General features: G+C 41.1%; 1 protein-coding gene across 10 annotated transcripts in view; it reads right to left on the bottom strand.

Annotated features, from left to right (window-relative positions):
• SCUBE1 (signal peptide, CUB domain and EGF like domain containing 1) overlaps positions 1 to 18,683 on the bottom strand; it is a 514,482-nt gene that overhangs the window by 241,112 nt on the left and 254,687 nt on the right. For 8 of the 10 annotated variants that reach the window (XR_008308378.1, XR_008308379.1, XR_008308377.1 and 5 more), the window contains one exon: positions 13,760 to 13,849. The exons of the other annotated variants lie outside the window; for them this stretch is intronic. Coding sequence is in view for 5 of the 8 variants with exons in the window: in XM_053254957.1 (XP_053110932.1) it covers positions 13,760 to 13,849 (90 nt within the window). In the remaining 3 variants the exon portion in view is untranslated. The remainder of the gene's footprint in view (positions 1 to 13,759; positions 13,850 to 18,683) is intronic. 10 annotated transcript variants of the gene reach the window in all.

Below are 18,683 nucleotides of genomic sequence, written 5' to 3'. Positions count from 1 at the left end.
CCTTTTGCCTATTTGCATAAATGATAAGGCTTTGGTATATAATCTGTAACCACCATTTTGTGGGGTTCTTCTCTCTCACCTCGGTGATTGACAGAGACCCGGCTAGTCATGATCAATAAAGCTTTGAATCTGATGGAACGGTGTGTGGCCCCTGTCTATAAAGAAACCCAGTAAGAAGGGGAACTTACTCCAACACTATTAACATTATATCATAGGGTTGTTTTAAAAAGCAGTATTTGTTCATGACCCTGATAGGCACTTCCTGTTTTAAAGATGAGGGTACATGACTGAGGATGTATTTCACTAGCTTAAACCGAGAAATGTAGATTGTAGAGTGAATCAGAGAGAGAGAGAGAGAGAGAGAGAGAGAGAGAGAGAATCTGTCTATCTGCCTCAGACCTAGTTCCAAAAAAACATGAGCGGCTTGCAGAATAGCTTTTATAATTTTAAATTGTGATGTTCTGTGTTCTGTTCTGAATTCTATGATGCCATTACTGTCAGCTAGTGCTGACTTTAGTGTTATTCCTCATATTCTTATGATGGAATGGAGGCTAAAATCTGAATTTAAAAGAGATTTTCTAATCTCTGGCAGACACAAATGCATGGGACTCATCTGTTTTCTCCACCACCATTCATTTTTTACATTCCCCTACATTTAGCCATTTCATAAGTATCATGTTTCCCACAAATAAATTAGGGGTGTGCATTTTGGAATTTTCTTGTTTCGATTTGTATCCGAATCGAAACATCCCCGTTTTGTTTTGTACCCAGATTTTCTGAATCCAAATCAGCCCTGTTTTGTTTTGTAGCCAAATTTTCTGAATCCGAATCGATTTGGATTTTTAAAAAGGGTCCCAGGGCAAAAAGAGTGGGTGGTGGTGGTAGTGTCCAATGGGTGGAAGCTACCACCCAAATTTCAAAGGGATTAGGCAAAGGGCTGATATTTTTTGTGAATTTTTTAAAGTTTACACATCTTTAAGAATTTTCCCATATGGAATAATGGAGGTTTCAGCAGCCCCATAATTCCACTTGGGGGGCACTGGGGTTGCCCAGAACAAGGGGTTGTGTAGTGCACATAGGGTACCAACCACCCCCACACCCACAAGCCTGTGGGGTACTGGGGTTTTTTTGTTTCTGAGGTGTTCACTGTAGATTTTCTGGTAGCATATGAGATTTTCAGTGAAAAACAAGAATCCACTCTCATATGCTACCAGATAATCTACACTCAGAACACCACAGAAACAGCAGAACCCAGCACCCCATAGGTTAGCAACCCTTCCCCTGGCCAATGTGGGGTCAGTAAAGAGTGGCAAGAAGCAAAAGAGCCAATGGGGAACAAGGAGGGAATTGTCAGCAGGTCAGCCCATGATTTAGGTCACTGATCAGAAGGCTGGAAGGGTGGGAAATTCAAAGAGATGTCAAACACAAAATGGAGACTGATTCAGAGATCACCACAAAATGGAGGTCCGAAACAACAAAATGTTTTGTAGCCGAAACAGGGACGTTTTGTTTTGTATACAAAACTTTTGGATCTGGAAAATGGGTGTTTTATTTTGTCTACAAAACACCCGAAACAGGCTGTTTTGGGTACAAAACATTTTGTATCCGAAATGTTTCGCACATCCCTAAAATAAATGCCATCCTAAAAACCACTCTTGCAGTGAAATATCTTGAAGCCTTATAGGAAGAAAAAGTGGAGATCTTAATATTACGCATGAGGGTTTCATCCAGTTATTTAAGAACTCTCAAATTATTAGTCTATCAACAGAAGCCAAATTAAAAATTTAAAAACAATTATGAACTGAAATATAGAATAACCTGGCTTCCATCAGGGTTTCTAAGTCCATCCCTTGACTATATTTCTTTAACCAAAGGAATATATTTGAGCAATACATGATTCAGCTGAGATGTCACTCTCAGATGAGGGTTTTACAAGTCCTTTGAATTCAAATTACGGTGCCAGTGCACAAAGGTGCTAGAACACGAAATTTGCCTCTGTGATTAGGGAGCAATAGAAGACCTCCCTCAATTATTTGCTTGAGTGTGGTCTTGATGAAAAGAGATTATTGATGCATGGTTTGAAAAGAGATTATTGATGCATTTTTTATTAGATTAGAACAGAAAAACAATCTTTTGGATGGCAATGACAAGTTTATCTCCAAACAAGAAGCTCCAGTAAGCACAAATCTGCATACTTTCTTTTCACTATAATCTTATTTGATAATTACTATCTTCATGAATTAACCCACTTCTGCCTCAAACATTCACATGTCCACCATCTTGAACTGGGGGTGAGGGGTGTTGGAAGTTAAAGGACTTTGCTCTGTCTCTTGTCTCAGACAGTGGAGGACAGACTAGTAAGTCAGAGGGCTAGAGGGTCAAGACATTGGTCATCCCTTCTCCACTGCTCTGACACTATCCCTTTGGATATGTAGATTGCTAATCTCAGGGACTAACTTCCTTCCTCTCTCTCTTCCCTACCTGCCCTTCTACCTTGCAACATGGCAAGCCTCTCTCCCTGCACCATGTGTGCAGAGAAGATGCAGAATCCATCTGCATCCAGCTAGATAGATAGATTAGAGATCCTAACTCCTCACTTTCCTATCTAGAATGGAGTTCCTTAATAAATGCCTTATATATTGATTTGAAACTATGAATTGGCTCCAAGTTACTTTACTCTCAGCATACACGCATGCCTAAGTAAATCCGCTGTGTTGTGCCTCTGTGCACTCTGCTATAATGAGAAAGGGATTCTCTCACCACAGAGAATTTCCAACAGGGGGAATGACATAATCACAGACTACACCGTTGAGGTGTCACAGCTGTTCCAAACTTGATTCAAATTGGTTAGGCAATTAGCCCACTTGTGCCTCAAATAACCACACGTCTGCCATCTTGAACTTGGGTGAATGGCATGATCACAAACTATGCTGTTGAGGTATCCCTATGTGTCACTACAACTGCTTCAAATGTAGTTCAAATCAGTTGAGGCATTGAGAAGTTTATAGCAGTGCTCACACACGCATGTGCGCGGGACACACGAGAGAGAGAGGGTGTGTGTGATCTCATGAGCTTAAGGAAAGTAGGCTAAAAGTAGCTGTACTGAAGATTCATAGTGTCTTTTTGACAACAAATACCATTAATTGTATTAATGATGCCATATGAAGAACTACTTGGTTGTTGCACTTTTCAGAACTACTATCTTCTTTTAAGTGCTTGGTATGTTATAACTGATTTAAAAAAATTAATATATTTTATTTAACACAAAGCATTATGGCTGTGTGATAGTTGACTGTACAGTCAGTTCTCAATCTGCAGAAGTAGATTTAGAAGTAGACAAACTACATTTATTTATATTCCAAATCTTGCATGGCCTGAAAATTCTGATGTTCACCTATCTGGATCCATTTTCTGTGGTCTTGATCCCATAACCATGAGAATTTGAGCTGATTTTATTGTTTTGATTGGGAACCAATGAAAAACATGGCCTTGTGATTGCTTGCTTTGGCAGTTTGGACCCACATAGGAACCAATGATGGGTGAAAAAACTCTCCAAACAGCAAGAAAAACTGGGCAAAAAAGTTCACACAGCAGCAATGGTTCCAATTTTTTTAAATCGTTCTTGAATACTGGCCCCATCAAAATTCGTGGGGAAATGATGTTATGCTCCAGCAACATATTTTAACTTTAACAGATACCCTATTTAATTTGGGGGAAAAAATTCACATATATCACAGAATACTGTCATTTTATAATAGATGTCAAGATACTTGAATTTCTTTCTCACCATTAAATTCAATAAGTAAACAGGATACTGTCTCCCCAGCAGGAACAAAAGCAGTTTCTTAGAGACTAATTCCAGCAAGAAAATGGAAAATAGAAAGGCCTCTCTCTTTCCCCTGCACTAGTCTCTTCCTTCAAACTGCAGCCTCAGCAACTGCATTTTATAGAAACAAAAGAAGTCTCTAAAAGAATCAAGGAACTTCAAATATGTATAATGCATAGTTCTATTGTGAGCTGGCCTTACTTGAAGCAACCTGAAGCAGCATTTTTGCGTATCAGGTTTCAGAGGTGGCACAATTTTCCTGGCTCTAGTCTCTGTCATGTAGCATTGTGGTGGATAGTTAGAGTGTCAAACAAAGATGGAGGACACTGAAGCTCAGGGGTGGATTAACCTCTTTGCCGCCTAGAGACAAAGAGGATATTGCCACCACTGGGAGGGGGTGCGTGAGAGGAAATCCCCCTTTTTGCCTATAAAAATGTCCACTGCTGTGGTGGGATGTAATGGTGTGCACGGAACTACAGAGCTGTGGTTCAGCGTCTGTGGGGATAGCCCGGCGGACCCTCCCCTCCAATAACATCACCGCTTGACTGAAGCCGAGCAAGCTCTCCTCTCCCACTCATTTCAGGCAGCAAACAGCTGCCTGAAATGAGGGGGAGAGGCCGGAGAGCTTGCACAGGCATTCTGGAGCTCGAGGCCATGTCCCTGTGCTAGTGACACCACACACAAAGGGGGCATGGCCCCAAGCTCCAGAGAGCCTGTGCGAGCTCACCTCCTCATTTCAGGCAGCCATTTGCTGCCCGAACAGCGTTTAATTCACTTTCCCTCCCTCCAGTGTAACATTTTGTAACATTTGACTGGAATGTAATTGCCCCCTGCCCCAGATTCTTGTGATTCCAATACCTTTTTCATAATAGATTAGACCTCTTTTATAGCAAGAAGTTATGAAAATATTTTGCTTGCAATCATCTAGATTGCAGCTGCATTCTATCGTTATTTCACCTGATCCCCACTAACCTTCTGTGGATTCTCAAAGCTTCCCATTTGTACTAGTTGCACTAGAAGGGGCATCTTTATGCTCAGAATTGCCTGTTCAACAAGTGTGCCAGTCTTTCATTGATCTGTGGGGAAATGGCTAAGAAGCTGAAAAGCAGACATGAAACCTCAAGACCACAGTTGAGTCTTTTTTTCACCCTATCTTTACAATGGGGTTTTCTGCATCCAAATAGAGAAGCACAGGAGGACTCGATTTATTTGAGAAAGGTCTCTTTAGACAGTCTTTCTTTTGAACAAGTCTCTTTGATGAGAGTGTGTTGAAGGAAATAGGTTTTCAATAATTACAAATTAAAAAATAGATGGTATCATAATGTCAATTTTACATGTGCTCAGATCAGTTGGAATGTTTGTGAGAAAAAAAAGGTAGGGGAAAGGGAAAGGGTAGGGGAAAGTGGGCAGAAAAGAGAAGGGGGAATAACAGCCTCCACCATTGTTGTCTTTAGTCCTGGAAACAGCTGTGAAGTGCCTCCGCCAGGGCTGGCTGGTGAAATCTTTTGCCCCTCCCAAAGGATGAGAAATATCTTGAAAATAAAGGCATTGCCTTTATTGCACTTGAATGGTTTAACTCGTGCCTCCAGGGTAGAAAGGGAACAGGGACAACCACAGAGGCCTTGATTCCTTAGGTGTTATTGTTTCTATCTGACAGCAGCATCCTTTTTCATTTGGCTGCATTCTACCTCAGAACTGGTACGCCTCAGTGCCCCCATATGGCTTTCATCACCCTCCAACCTTGTTCATCATAAGGGGGAAGGCCTGATAAGTTCCTTGTAAAGGACCAGAGGGTCCAAGTTTTTTAATGGTTGTGTAACAGGCAGACATTCAAAAAGTGCAGCTTTGCCTAACATATGAGGGTGGAAGCAGCACCTCTTGATACTTCAGCACCTGCTTGTACTTCAGCTGCTTGTCAGCCAGTACTGAAGCAAGAAATGCTTCAACTATAAAAATTATTGTGTTTTGCCTGCTATATTTCGTTATTGCTTGTTTTAAACTCAAGCACTGATGTCTGCCTCTTTATTACACCTGGCAATGCTAAAGCAGTATTGTTCACTTTTCTTGTACAGCACACACTTATATTGAGTGTGGCACATATGGCATCCTCCATTCTAAAAAGCAAGCGAATTTAATTAAAGGAAAAATACGTTTGATTTACAGGAATAGTTATGAGTGTGCCATCTCCAACTGAGATCCAAAAAGTGAGTAATTTTTACCTCCATTGTTCACACCATAAGATGGGATGACCTGTCTGAGTTATTGTACTGGTCTACAAAATCATAACCATGGAAACACAATTTGGCTCTATGCTCAAATCAACAACGCCAATGATAACAAATATTTATATACCACTTTCAACAAATGTTTCCAAAGCGGTTTACATAGAAAACTAAAACTAACTAACTAACTAACTGGATCCCTGTCCCCAAATGGCTCACAGTCTAAAAAGAAGCACAAGATAGACACCAGCAACAGTCACTGGAAGTACTGTGCTGGGGGTAGATAGGGCCAGTTACTCTCCCCCTGCTAAATAAAAGGTGCCTCTTTGCCCAGTTAGCAGGGGTTGAATGCTCCCGTATATTAAAAACAAATTCTCTGCACAACAAATATATACATACTGCTTTTCAACAAATGTTGCCAACAGGGGCGTAGCAAGGTTGGAGTGGGCCCAGAGACAAGATTTTAAAATGGGCCCCCTCCCTCACTGAAGCTCAGCTCATGAAGTAAAGCAATCTTAAATGAGGCTGAATAGTGGTAACAAAAAGCATAGTGTGTGTGTGTGTGTGTGTGTGTGTGTGTGTGTATCCTATGTGCCACAGTAGAACATCATCCTAAGTTATTTTTTAAAAGGATTTGTAAATTGTGGATGATGCAAGTCAATTAATGGTACTAGAGAAAGGCATGTGGGTTCTTGTAGCTCCAGGTCTTAACACTCACATCAATTGGAGGATGAATACAACTGAAGGAAGCCCGGCTGGTACGCAGCTGGGGGAGTCAGTCATGTGACTTGCCCCTGGGACGTCCCCCAAGGCAGTGGGCCCCCAGACAACTGTCTCCCCTTGCCCTATTATAGTTACGCCCCTGGTTTCCAAAGTGGTTTACATAGAGCGCAAATGCTGGGAATTGGTATTACAGAAACATTGAAGAATAATTTGGTAGTGGATTCCATAATCATGGAAACACAATTTGGCTTGGTCCTCTATGCTCCAATCCACTAGCTGCATAGACTGGTGGCAACAACAAAAGCTGGGAATTCATGTTACAGCAACGCTGAAGAACAATTTGGCCTATGGAGGTAGTGGACTGGAGCTCACCTCATACCTGCATGGTGTGAACATCATGGACCACCAAATTTACTTGGTTTTGGGACTCAGTTGGAGCTGTCACACCCATAACCATCCCTGTAAATCTAAGAGTTCCCCCCTTTAATTGGATATGTGTTTAGTTTGCTGCAAGTAGAGTCAGCTGCTGTACCATATCTGCTTCCCACATCTTAACTTAAAATAAGAGCTGATCTATGCATTATGCAGAATGAGGTGGCTGAATTTTGTACTCTACCACTTCAGATTGGAGGCAAGGAATCTACCTACTGGAATGCTCTTCAACATAAAGCAAAATCAAAAACCTATATGTAGAAAACTAGCAAATCATGGCAGGGGACTACACATCCTCTCTCTTTGATGTGCTAGTCTATTACATACAGGGAATTTTTAATATGGGAGAACATAATGCACCTGCAGTCTCACAGTCCCACCTGCAGTCTCAAGTAGTATAGTCCAGAATTTTGCCACCTCAATCTATCATTTCATTCTGTGTGAAGTGTTGATGAGCTCTTCACCATTTTGTTGGGAAGAGCCTGAGAAAAAGAATTCTGCAATTGCAATACAAAATTAAAAGTTCAACTATCTGCAATTGCAATACAAAAATTAAAAGTTCAACTATTGTTCTGTATCACCTGAAAATATTCAGCAAGTCAACTGAAAAGAAGCTTCCTTTCTCCACCTCTGTTGAACTGGCAAATCCTCTGACATTTGTAGGATGAGGATGGAAACTCACTTATCAAGAAATAATTGGGGTCTATTGAATCCAGAGATTAGCTCCCGAATCCTTTGAGTCCCCCTCACCCACTTTTCTTTCTTTCTTTCTTTCTTTCTTTCTTTCTTTGATTGTTTTCTATCCCGCCCTTTCAAATGATCTATGATTCTATGAGTAAGGCAATGAAATGCCATCGATGTTTATGACTGAGCTCATCATTCTAAATGTGTAAAGACTGCAAATATCTGAACTGCAAGCAGCTCTATGATGTTGTAGGACCAAGATGAAAACAAATTTGTGGCAGTATTCAACAATTAAAAGTCATCCAGAAATAAATGCATGATGGTAACAAGAATATGGTGGACATCTTGCTAAAATCTTTAAAAGATGTTTTCGTAGGAGAAAAAAGTGGAATGCAGGCACAATTTGAACTTATAGGTGGTTTTTTTTTTTTTTTAACTAAGCATTTATATGGGCATGGTTTATACAGTGGTCCCTCTACTTACGAAATTAATCCATTCCGAATGCACATTTGTAAGTCGAAAAGTTCGTAAGTCGAAAAGCGGTTTCTCATAGGAATGCATTGGGAATGGATTAATGCGTTCCGGAGCCTAGAAAAAAGACCCAGACCCCCAGTAAGGCTTGCAAACTGCACAGGAACATTTCTTTTCAAGAATAAACAGGCAGTAAACAGGCAGGCAAGTCAAGGAAACCGCATGTAAAATTCGTAAGTCGAGGAAACCCCATCTAAAAATTTGTAAGTCGAAAAAACCGCATCTAAAACCGGATCTAAAACTGCCGTTTGTAACTCGAAAAATATTTATGTCGAGTAGTTCGTAAGTCGAGGGACCACTGTAGATGACTATCTCGGAAAAGAATTGAACAGGATGACCATATTTGAAAAGGATAGACAACATTTATAACATCTTGAGGTCATTCACACAATCAAAAACTGTGTTCTACCTGGTTTTAGGAGCTGTGTGTGCTCCCAATTTTCAGTTGTGTGGAAGCAAGGCAGGAGGAAAACCTGTGTAGCTTTTCCTCCAATCCTGCTTCCACACAATCTCTTCTACCCAGGTTTTCCTATTACATTGTTTCTAAACAAAAAAAATTGGGAGCACATACAGCTCCCAAACTCATGTAGAACACAGTTTTTGATTGTGTGAATGACCTCCTTGTAATACTGGTACTACACCCTCAGGGGCGTAGCAAGGCTGCAGTAGGTCCAGAGACAAGATTTTAAAATGCTCCCCCTCAATGTCCAGGGCCTCCACACACCCCAGGCCCCCAAGGATTTAAGTCTGATATTTCAAAATAAGTATGCTGCCTGGAAATACATTTCACTGAATACACACATGCACACTTCACAATATATAGTGATATACATTGAATACTATATATTTGTGCTACTTTTAATGCCTAGAACTCACTAGAAACACTAATTATTAAAATGGGCCCCTCGCTGCAAAGGAGACTTTCAACCATGCAGTGTGAGCCTAGGTAGGTTTTCTCAGAATTCTAAACAAATCAATAAAGTTTGATTCCAGGAGGTTTTTCACACGGGGCTTTTAAAGCCCTTTAACACACATCTCCTCTGGAATGGAGGTGCTGCATGCACATGTTGGCCAGATTTATCCTGAAGTCCCTGTGATTTACTGGGGAGCAGTTCACACCCAATTCAGGTTTTTCACTGCTCGTTAGAGTGTAGCCTGATTTATATCCGGAGTTTTAAAAAAGTCCTCTATTTTGCATTGGTTCTTTGGGATAACTTCAATTTTGCAGTAAAGCCTCCCAGTAAACTCGCAGTAAAGCCTTCTTTGTGTAAAAGTCCCAGGTAAGTGTGTGAAGAATTGCAGCCTCAGGCAGCAAATCTAACCACATTTAGCTGGAAGTACATTTCATTGAAACTTAAAGGACTTACTAGCAAGGAAAGCATATCTACTTAAAAATAAACTCCATTGCATTCAACTGTCTGAGACACTTCCCTGGTAAGTGCATATAGGATTGCACATGCTCAGGGATGTAAATCAAACCAAACTAATTAGTGCTCCCAGCATATTTTGCTGCCTACAGGAGACCAGTAAATCCTACTGAAGCAAGGAAGATGGTGGGGAGAAATAGAGAAAAGAGCAACAATTAGCACCATTCCTCAGGAGAAAAGGCAGGGGGGCGGGACGGAGAATGATCTGCCTCTTCTTGGTAAAATTTTAAGATAGATGAGACATGCCAGGGCTCAAGGAGCTCCTGAAGCTATGCCCTAGTCTGTCCTAAAAGTCATTCTCCTTGCTCCCCAATGTGGAAGTAGGGCTGGTTGTGGCCTCTCACTGTACTGACATAAAAACCGCTCTCTACAGGTGCTCAGAAGCAGGGCTGTCCCTAGTGGGGTGCGGGGCTGGGGGGCACATCAGCATGTGCAGGGCCTCCTTAACAGTTCATATCATTACAGAATCATACTGACTGATGACATACAATGTAAATAGTGTGAGGGAGGTTTTTGGACATGTCCAAGCAGCTTGGACATATAATGCATTTCTAAAGAAATAAAAACAAAACACACAAGGCATGCTTCACAGTTCTCACTCAGACCTTCTGGGTTGCAGAACAACTTGAACCATAAGTGCATTTATAAATGAATGAATGAATGAATGAATGAATGAATATAAATATAATATTGTGTGTTCCGGAAGTTTTTGTAATTTTCTGCCATGAAACAAGCCACTTATAGGACTTTTTAGATAGTTTTTTAAAAAGCTAGCAAATTTTCCAATCTGTTTCAAATTAAATAATCAGTGACTTCTCAGTCTCCCCCCCCCCCATATCAACCACATCAAAGCCCTATAGCAAACAGATCCCTATATGGGGGTGGTGGGTGGTGTAACCACAAAAAAGAATTCACATTCTACCTCCATTACTGGGCAAAGGCTGGTCTGGCTGGCCTGGCCAAAGGGTCTGCAGAGTACTGTGGTGTGTAAGGGCAGCCAGCACTGGCCTCCCTACCTGCCTCCTTCCTTCCTTGCTTGCTGCCTGGAGAGCTTCAGGCTTCAGTGAGGCCTATGCATAGGCCTCTCTGGAAGCCCTGCCTACCCACCGATCAGCTGAGAGGTGTGGAGAGAAGGAGCTCTACCAGCTTATTGCTGGCCAGGAAGGCAAGCAGGAGAGAGAGTGGACAGGCCAAGGGCCAGGGGGACTGGCTGAGGGGCCTTGGGGCTGGGCAGGCGGGCAATGGGGAGTCATGTGACATGTCTCTGGGGGGCCCCTCCAGGCAGCAGGCCTTGAGACAACTGTCTCCCCTTGCCCTATTATAGTTACGCCCCTGTACACCCTAGTCAGGTTAAAAAGAATATTTGGCCTTAACTCCTCAAAATGATGGAGATCTGATAATCAGGTAATGGGTTTTTCCATATCTGACCAGACTGTGATAGCAGAAGAAAATTTTGGAAAGCTATTGAGAGAGTTACTGGCAAATACAAATTGTGTTATCAGCAAGCAAAATAACATAAATCTTGTAACTAATATGATTCTGGCAGCAAAATGCTGATTGCTAAACCTGGAGAACTAGCAATATTCCTTCCTTAAGTAAATGGCTTTTTTAGAGTATGGGATGTTATGTTAATGAGCAAGTTATCTGCAATTATATGAGTAGATAATGCTCTATTATAACTTTTTATAATTGTTACATTGTTATAACAATTATAACAACATTATAATTGTTATAATGATCCATTTTTCTGAATCTATTTTTCCTATTTTTCCTTATAGATTCAAACAAAATAATATTAAGTACTTAACTTAAATTTTGGTACATGATGATATACTTATATGTACATGAATGTAATGTGTGTGGATTATTAGCAAGAAATTATTTTCATTAGAGTTAGTTATATGTTCTTGAACTTTATTTATTTATTGCATTTATATCCTGCTCTTTGTCCAATAAGCTTAGTATGTTGTACAGTCAGAGGTGCTCTTAACCCTGGACTTTGTGGCCGAAGTCCAGGGTCTCTACACCCCCTGAGGCCCCCCAAATCCTGGGGGGATTTGTCCTAGGGGGGTCCCCCCACAAGTTTGTCCTGGGTGGTGTGGTTGCCGTGCTGCATCGCTGGCCTGTGCTGCGCTGGGTGGCTAAGCATGACTCAGAACTGTGCCAAGCAGCAGAGCATGGACTCTGCTTTAGAGACAGAACAAGGAGTGAGGAAAGAAATGTGTGGGGTGAGAAGATGTTGAAATATTTCTGCAAATGCATACTTGCACAAATATACCTGTTTTATATTCTTTCATTCTTGTGAGTTCATTTGCTGTTTGTGCCATCAAGAACAAACGTGTTAAAAATACCGTGTTTGTAATGGTATGTGTGTGTATAGGGGGTGTATAGATGATGCTTAACTTGCACCAGGTGGTGGTGGGGCTCTAATGGCCTTTAGGACCAGGCTCCAAAATTAAAATGTTCTGCCCCTCCCCCTATATCAGGGGTGTAGCCAGCCCGCCGGTGGCCTGTGTGCGGCCGCGGCGGGCGTCCCGATAGACCCGCCCCCGCATCTGATGTCAGATTCAGGGGATAGCCACGCCCCCGTGTCTGACGTCAGACATGGGGGGCGTAGTCTGGCTCCCGAACTGAGCCTTGAGGCTCCGTTCGGGAGTTGAAGCTTAACTGCCGAAGGGGCCATGCGGCCCCTTCGGCAGTTAAACTAAGGCTGGCGCTGCCTTCACGGCACAGCCTAGGAGCTGCTCTTCCCTGCAGGGAAGAGTCGCTCCTGGGCTGCGTTGCGAAGGCAGCGCCAGTCTTAGCTCCTGAAGGGGCCGCGCGGGCTCTTCAGGAGCTAGTTAGGCTGGCACTGCGTTCGCAGCACACAGCCAGGAGCGACTCTTCCCTGCCTTTGCAGGGAAGAGCTGCTCCTGGCTTGTGCTGCAAATGCAGCGCCAGCCTTAGTTTAGCTCCTGAAGGGGCTTCACGGCCCCCGCTCGGGAGCTAAACTACCGCCCCCACGTCTGACGTCAGTAGCAAGTGCCAAGAGTGCTACTCTGTGCCAAGAGTAGCAAGAACAACACTCAAATCTTGAAGAGCCAGCCACCTTATTAAATAGCAACACAGTACATTTATCTCATAATCAAAGTGTTATCTTCATTGCTCAATAAATGTAAACTCAGAGCCAACAACACATTCCTCTGAAACTGGATCATTGTTTTCCATTGTGTGACTGGGGCAGGGAAAAGGAAGTACCTGGAAGGAAGTACTGAGCCCTAGCTGGAACCCCCCTTTGCCTCCTCAGTCATCAGTTTCAAACATGCTGAACCAATACTAAATATCCTGTTTAAAGTTATTTTGTTTGTTCTTATTTTTGAAAGAATAGTACAAAAGATTTCAGTACCTATGGAGGAAAAATCCTTCCAATAATTTGAAATCCTAAGGAAATAAAACTATTTCAAGCAATTACAAATATTTCAACCATAAGTACAATGAACATTACTGTATTTTTAAAAAACAATCATCAAGCACTATATAGACATAAACAACAGCAATCATTTTATAATTTCAACAGCCAAATCACTCAAGGGTAACTAATACTTAAAGCATATATTATGGATTAGTCAAAAACTCTGAACTCACAGAAACACACAAGTCACATGTGCACAGCAAACTTGCAATAGGTAAGTAAGATTAATGGCCAAAATATTGTCTGTGCCAAATAATTTCAACTTTAAAGTTACAGTATTAGAAGGGGATGGGGAAAATAGATTTAAAATGGTAAATGAATGTTTTGATGGAAGATTGAGATTCAGAACAAATTGTGACCTTAGTGTACAGATGAACAAATTAAGAACAAAAAAACCCCACCCCCCATACACTCAGAGACAAAAGTTGAGAGCACAACAAAGGAAGTGGAAGAAAAGTGTTACCCATAAGTAGCCGCCGTTTCACCCGCTTGTCCACATCAGCTACTGACGTGGCATTGAACTCAGAACTCTCAATTGCAGCCTCATCCTTCTCTAAAACACAAGTAAGGGACAAACATGGAGCAGTTGGTTAATGAAAAGCCCAATTTTCCACTGCCAAAGACAGTTTCTTGGTCTAGTGCAACCGAAGCCAAGAAGCATGAAAGCACTAAACCTCATTTAGAGAGTTAATTCCATTTGAGATCCCAGAAATAAATCAAAGTCTGCCGTAGAGAGGGAGTGGAGGAGGTGGGCAGAAGAAAATGATGAAGAAAACAAAGTAATTAGCCAGCCATCACACACAAAACTGGTCTCAAACTAGTAATAACACAAACACAAAAGAGAAGGTACCTCAGATTGTGGTTAATTAAGAATTTAAATTATAAGGTTTCTAATTCAACACATTGTTAAGAAAGACAATCTAAGTGTTGCAGGCTAAGAGGTGTCAGCTCTTGAAGACAGCTGAAAACAGAAAAGAAAAGAGAAAAGAATCCGGTGATGGATGGGCATGGGTACATGAAAGCTTTCTGCGTGTTGACACAGCGTATAAAAACCAAACAAAATATGCATGCAAATTAAATAAAAATCAAAATATCAAATGAAACAAACACAAATTTAAAAAAGAAAACAATTAAGTTGGGCAGTGCTGGTTGCCTGCTTGTCTATGGAACACAACTAGCTAAACATTCAATACTAGAAAAAAGATGTTCCAGGAACAGACTAGTAATGTTAGAAGCATGCAGTACAGCAGGGGATAATGTTAGCACAGGACATCTTGCATGTAGGTTCTGATGCCCTATAGATGAAAAGCTCCTATCCAGCATTACTAGAAGTTATGCAACATTTAGAAATATAACATTTGCGAAAATGGCAAGAGAATATTAGGAAGGTTAAAAAAAGCCCTCATACAGGGAGAAAAAGGAATACAGGAAACAGCAGACAGGTGGTTAAAATGATTTACATGGAGCGGGGTGGGGTGGAAATACAAAACAAAGTGGGGACTTTTCACATGCAGCAGACTTAAAATAAAAGGATAAGTCAGGAAAACAACGACAAAACAGGTTAGATCAAAGGATACTTATATGCCATTGCAGACGTTTGCATCCTTGCAATGATGTCCAAGTAACAGACATCACTGAAGACAGCAAATGGTAGAATCAGAGATAGTAGGAAGAAATGGAAGTGGAGGCAGTGGAGGCAGCTGGCAAGTTTATCTGTAGTAACACTAAATGGTTGAGTTGTAACAAGACATTTTTCTAAGAAGAAAACCAAGTTCGAGATGGGATCAGGCTGCAATAGAGGCTTTGGTTTGAGGTTTTTCATTTTTCTTTTAATGTTTTTCCAGAAATAATCAGGCATCAGACAAGACAGGCAATCAGGAACCATCACCAGAAAGTAGGAACAAAAAGGAAAACAAAACTTTAAAAAATAATCTAAGAGAAGGAGCTACTCAGAAGGAGGAAGGGTGGAGAAAAACCAACACAAGCAGCAATGTGTGATTTACATCACAGAAAAAGGAAATGTAACATGGAGTCATACTGTATAGTAGCATTGCAAAAAAAGGGAGTGGGATCAGTGCTGTATTTGCATCTTTTCAACAGTTTTTATTTATATATGTCAGACCAAATCAATATCACCCTGAAATTAGTACAGAATTTAATTTAAGCATCATCCACTCATTATCAACTCCCTCAAGAATAGCTGTACCCAATTCTGCAACAACTTCACAAGACTTGCTGGCTTTCTGCAGTTTGTCTTATGTGCACAGACTTGAAGAACTAAGACCTGAATTTTCAAACATTAAAACATAAGAAACCCAAGAATAAGCTGCATACAGGGAAAGTTATAACAGCTATATCCTGATTGTGATTAGATTTATTTTTTTAATAAAGGCACAAGAGCCTCAGTCCTAAACTCAAATATGTTCATTCCGTCCACAGAGCAGCAGCTGATTGTACTGAGCATATACTCAGCAATGAGGACTGGATTAATGGTTTCCATTCCAGGACCAAGACCCTTGGGTGAATCTATTCTAAGCTTGTTGAAGGGCATTCAATTTTTTCAATCCAATAGATTTCAATTCATATATAGACTTGGTGGAATTAGAAATGTGTCTATAGATGTTTACATCTATGATAATAGATGCAAATATGTTACTTTCACCATAGATTTACACACAACTTGAATCAACATTTTTAGTTATGAATCAATAAAGTGAATCAACATTTTAGTTTAAAGAGGAAATTAATGAATGCGATGTAATGTCAAATTCTGCCAAGCCTAATTCTAAATTACAAGCAAAATCCACCCAAAGTTAAGCACTTAAAAGTTCTATTGACTTCAGTGGTAAAGAGATGCATGTCATTAACTGGTGGCGCAGTGGTAAAACTGCCGCCCTGTAACCAGAAGGTTACAAGTTCGATCCTGACCAGGGGCTCAGGGTTGACTCAGCCTGCCTTCCTTCCGAGGTCGGTAAAATGAGTACCCAGAATGTTGGGGGCAATATGCTAAATCATTGTAAACCGCTTAGAGAGCTCCGGCTATAGAGCGGTATATAAATGTAAGTGCTATTAACTGTCCAATTGAAATCAATTGGGACTTTGCTTAACTTGGTTAGATCATGTGAGGAACGGAGAGAGAATGAGAGCAGTTACTAATTATGGGCACAATTTAAACAAAATAAAGTTTGGTTTTGGTGTGAGATGTTTAAGCACATGTATGGTTCCCCTACTGACATTAATGGCACTTAAAAGTGCTTACCTTTTGTTGAATCATGCCCTTTGTCAATACTTCAGATTGGTATAGCACTTTAATTATGTTGAAACAAAGAACAGAAAAGCACAACTAACCCCTCCCTCCATCCCCCCTGCAACCATGGGGCATTATACCCTGTAAAATCAACTTACTGTTGATGTCAGTAAGAGAGTTAAGCACATTTCTCCACTGAAATCAATGGGACTTAAAAGTGTGTAACTTTGGCTGTATTGTAGCCCATAGGATGAATGTATGCATGTATACACAGACACAGGCACACACAGACACACACAGACACATGCACACAGTAGGCTCATTCTCATGATCAGAACTTGGGTAAGAGCGGCCTCCTACTCAAGTTCGGGAGCTGCACACACTCCTGTTTTCAGACTTTAAAAAAGCAGTCACTGAGTTTAACAGTGAGTTTTTAAAAAGGTAGGAGGCAGGAAGCTTGATCATTTGCCCCAGCGGGGTAGGACAGTTTCTCCTCCTACTTCGTTCCAAAGCTGGGGATGGAATCTGGGTGGGGCATGCTCATCCTAACCAGCTGGGGCTTAGGAAACAATCAAGCTTCCCACCTCCTACCTTTTAAAAATCTCACAGCCAAACAGAAAATAGGAGTGTGTGCAGCTCCCAAACTTGAGTAGGAGGCTTCTACTACCCAAGTTCCGATAGTGAGAAAAGCTCTGTGTGTGTGTACACACACACACACACACACACACACACACACACACACACACACACACACACCTGGAGCAAAAATATATGGAATAAAGTTGGGAGTTGAAAAATCCACACATTTTATTGAACTGAATTAATTGCCGAAAATCCCTTCAAGACAAATCTTCATCATTAATAACAAAAGCTATTATGCCTCTATTAATTTATGCTCGTAACAACAATAGTCTCTGGATAAGAGGATGCCTCAGAGAAAATACTGTGTTTTGTAGAACACTTATATGATGGTGCAAAACTATCCAAATGGTCACTCTATGAGGACACTAGCTCTTCTTGCACCCCATTCACAATCTGACATATGCTTTGGTCCCAGTGAAACCACTCTCCATCTCTCATATGACCCATCTCTAACATGACCTAGATGTCCTGGCTGCATTAATTAGTTATTAGGCTCTTAAGGCAGAGTTCATTACAGATTAGAGCAGGCAACAGTAACCTAATCATTTTTCTGCGACTACATTACAATCAGGTTTAAGCAGCTGCTTGGTCAATATACATAGCATTGTTGCAATTACAGGTAATAAAGATGCTTTGCTGCCTTTGTTCCAATGAGTGGATACGCTTTGTAAGATTACAAGGTCCATTTCATACATGCAGCAACCCACATGGATAACTGCTAATCCTCCAACCAAATGGGTAAGCTCCACATGCGAAGCTCTTTTGTGAGAGTGATCCTTCATGTGTTCTGGGTGGGTTTTAATTACACAACTCCCATTCCATTTTTTTCAGAGTTAAAATCTACGCAATCAGTGTTGGAACTACTCACACAGATGGTTTAATAAGTTGGACACAAATGGTTTAATAAGTTGGGCTCTAGTCACATGGTTGTGATAAGAATGGGCACCCACATGAGTCAATGCATTTATGCAAGTGCATTTCAAACAGGGAGTCGAACCACTGAAAATTTGGGTTCAGTTCTAGTTCAGGTTAATTTTTTAAAAGTGATTTGGTAACAGATTCAGATAGATTGAACCAGTTTTGAACAGGTTTAAATACATTCGTGGAGAATAATCTCAAACCCATAACTGATACAAATCTGTAAGAAATTGCTTGTATGCCCCTAGATGACACACACTAGATGAGTACAACATGATGATTATTCTGAGGAAGGGACCTACAGTTAAGTAACTTTGATTCTCCCTTAAGCTTCGGGTGTTTAGGGTCAATACATGATGCCAGAAGCAATGCATAGGCCCTTAGGACTTTTTTTTTTTTAATAGTCAAACAGCAACTGAAGGGGCCTCCAATTACCATTGGGACTCTAGCCCATGGGGAGGGGAAATTTAATCTGTGCTGTGGTCCAGGTGAAAATTGTTCCGCCTTGAAACTGCTATTAGCCCTCAAGAACAAAGGTCCCATGGGTGCCTACAGGAGTTTCCCTCCAGGAACTAGCAGT

The sequence above is a fragment of the Hemicordylus capensis genome, chromosome 5 (assembly GCF_027244095.1).
Source record: "Hemicordylus capensis ecotype Gifberg chromosome 5, rHemCap1.1.pri, whole genome shotgun sequence".
Classification (NCBI taxonomy): domain Eukaryota; kingdom Metazoa; phylum Chordata; class Lepidosauria; order Squamata; family Cordylidae; genus Hemicordylus; species Hemicordylus capensis.
The sequence above is the reverse complement of the archived record's forward strand: the minus strand, read 5'-3'. Positions and strand labels throughout refer to the sequence as shown.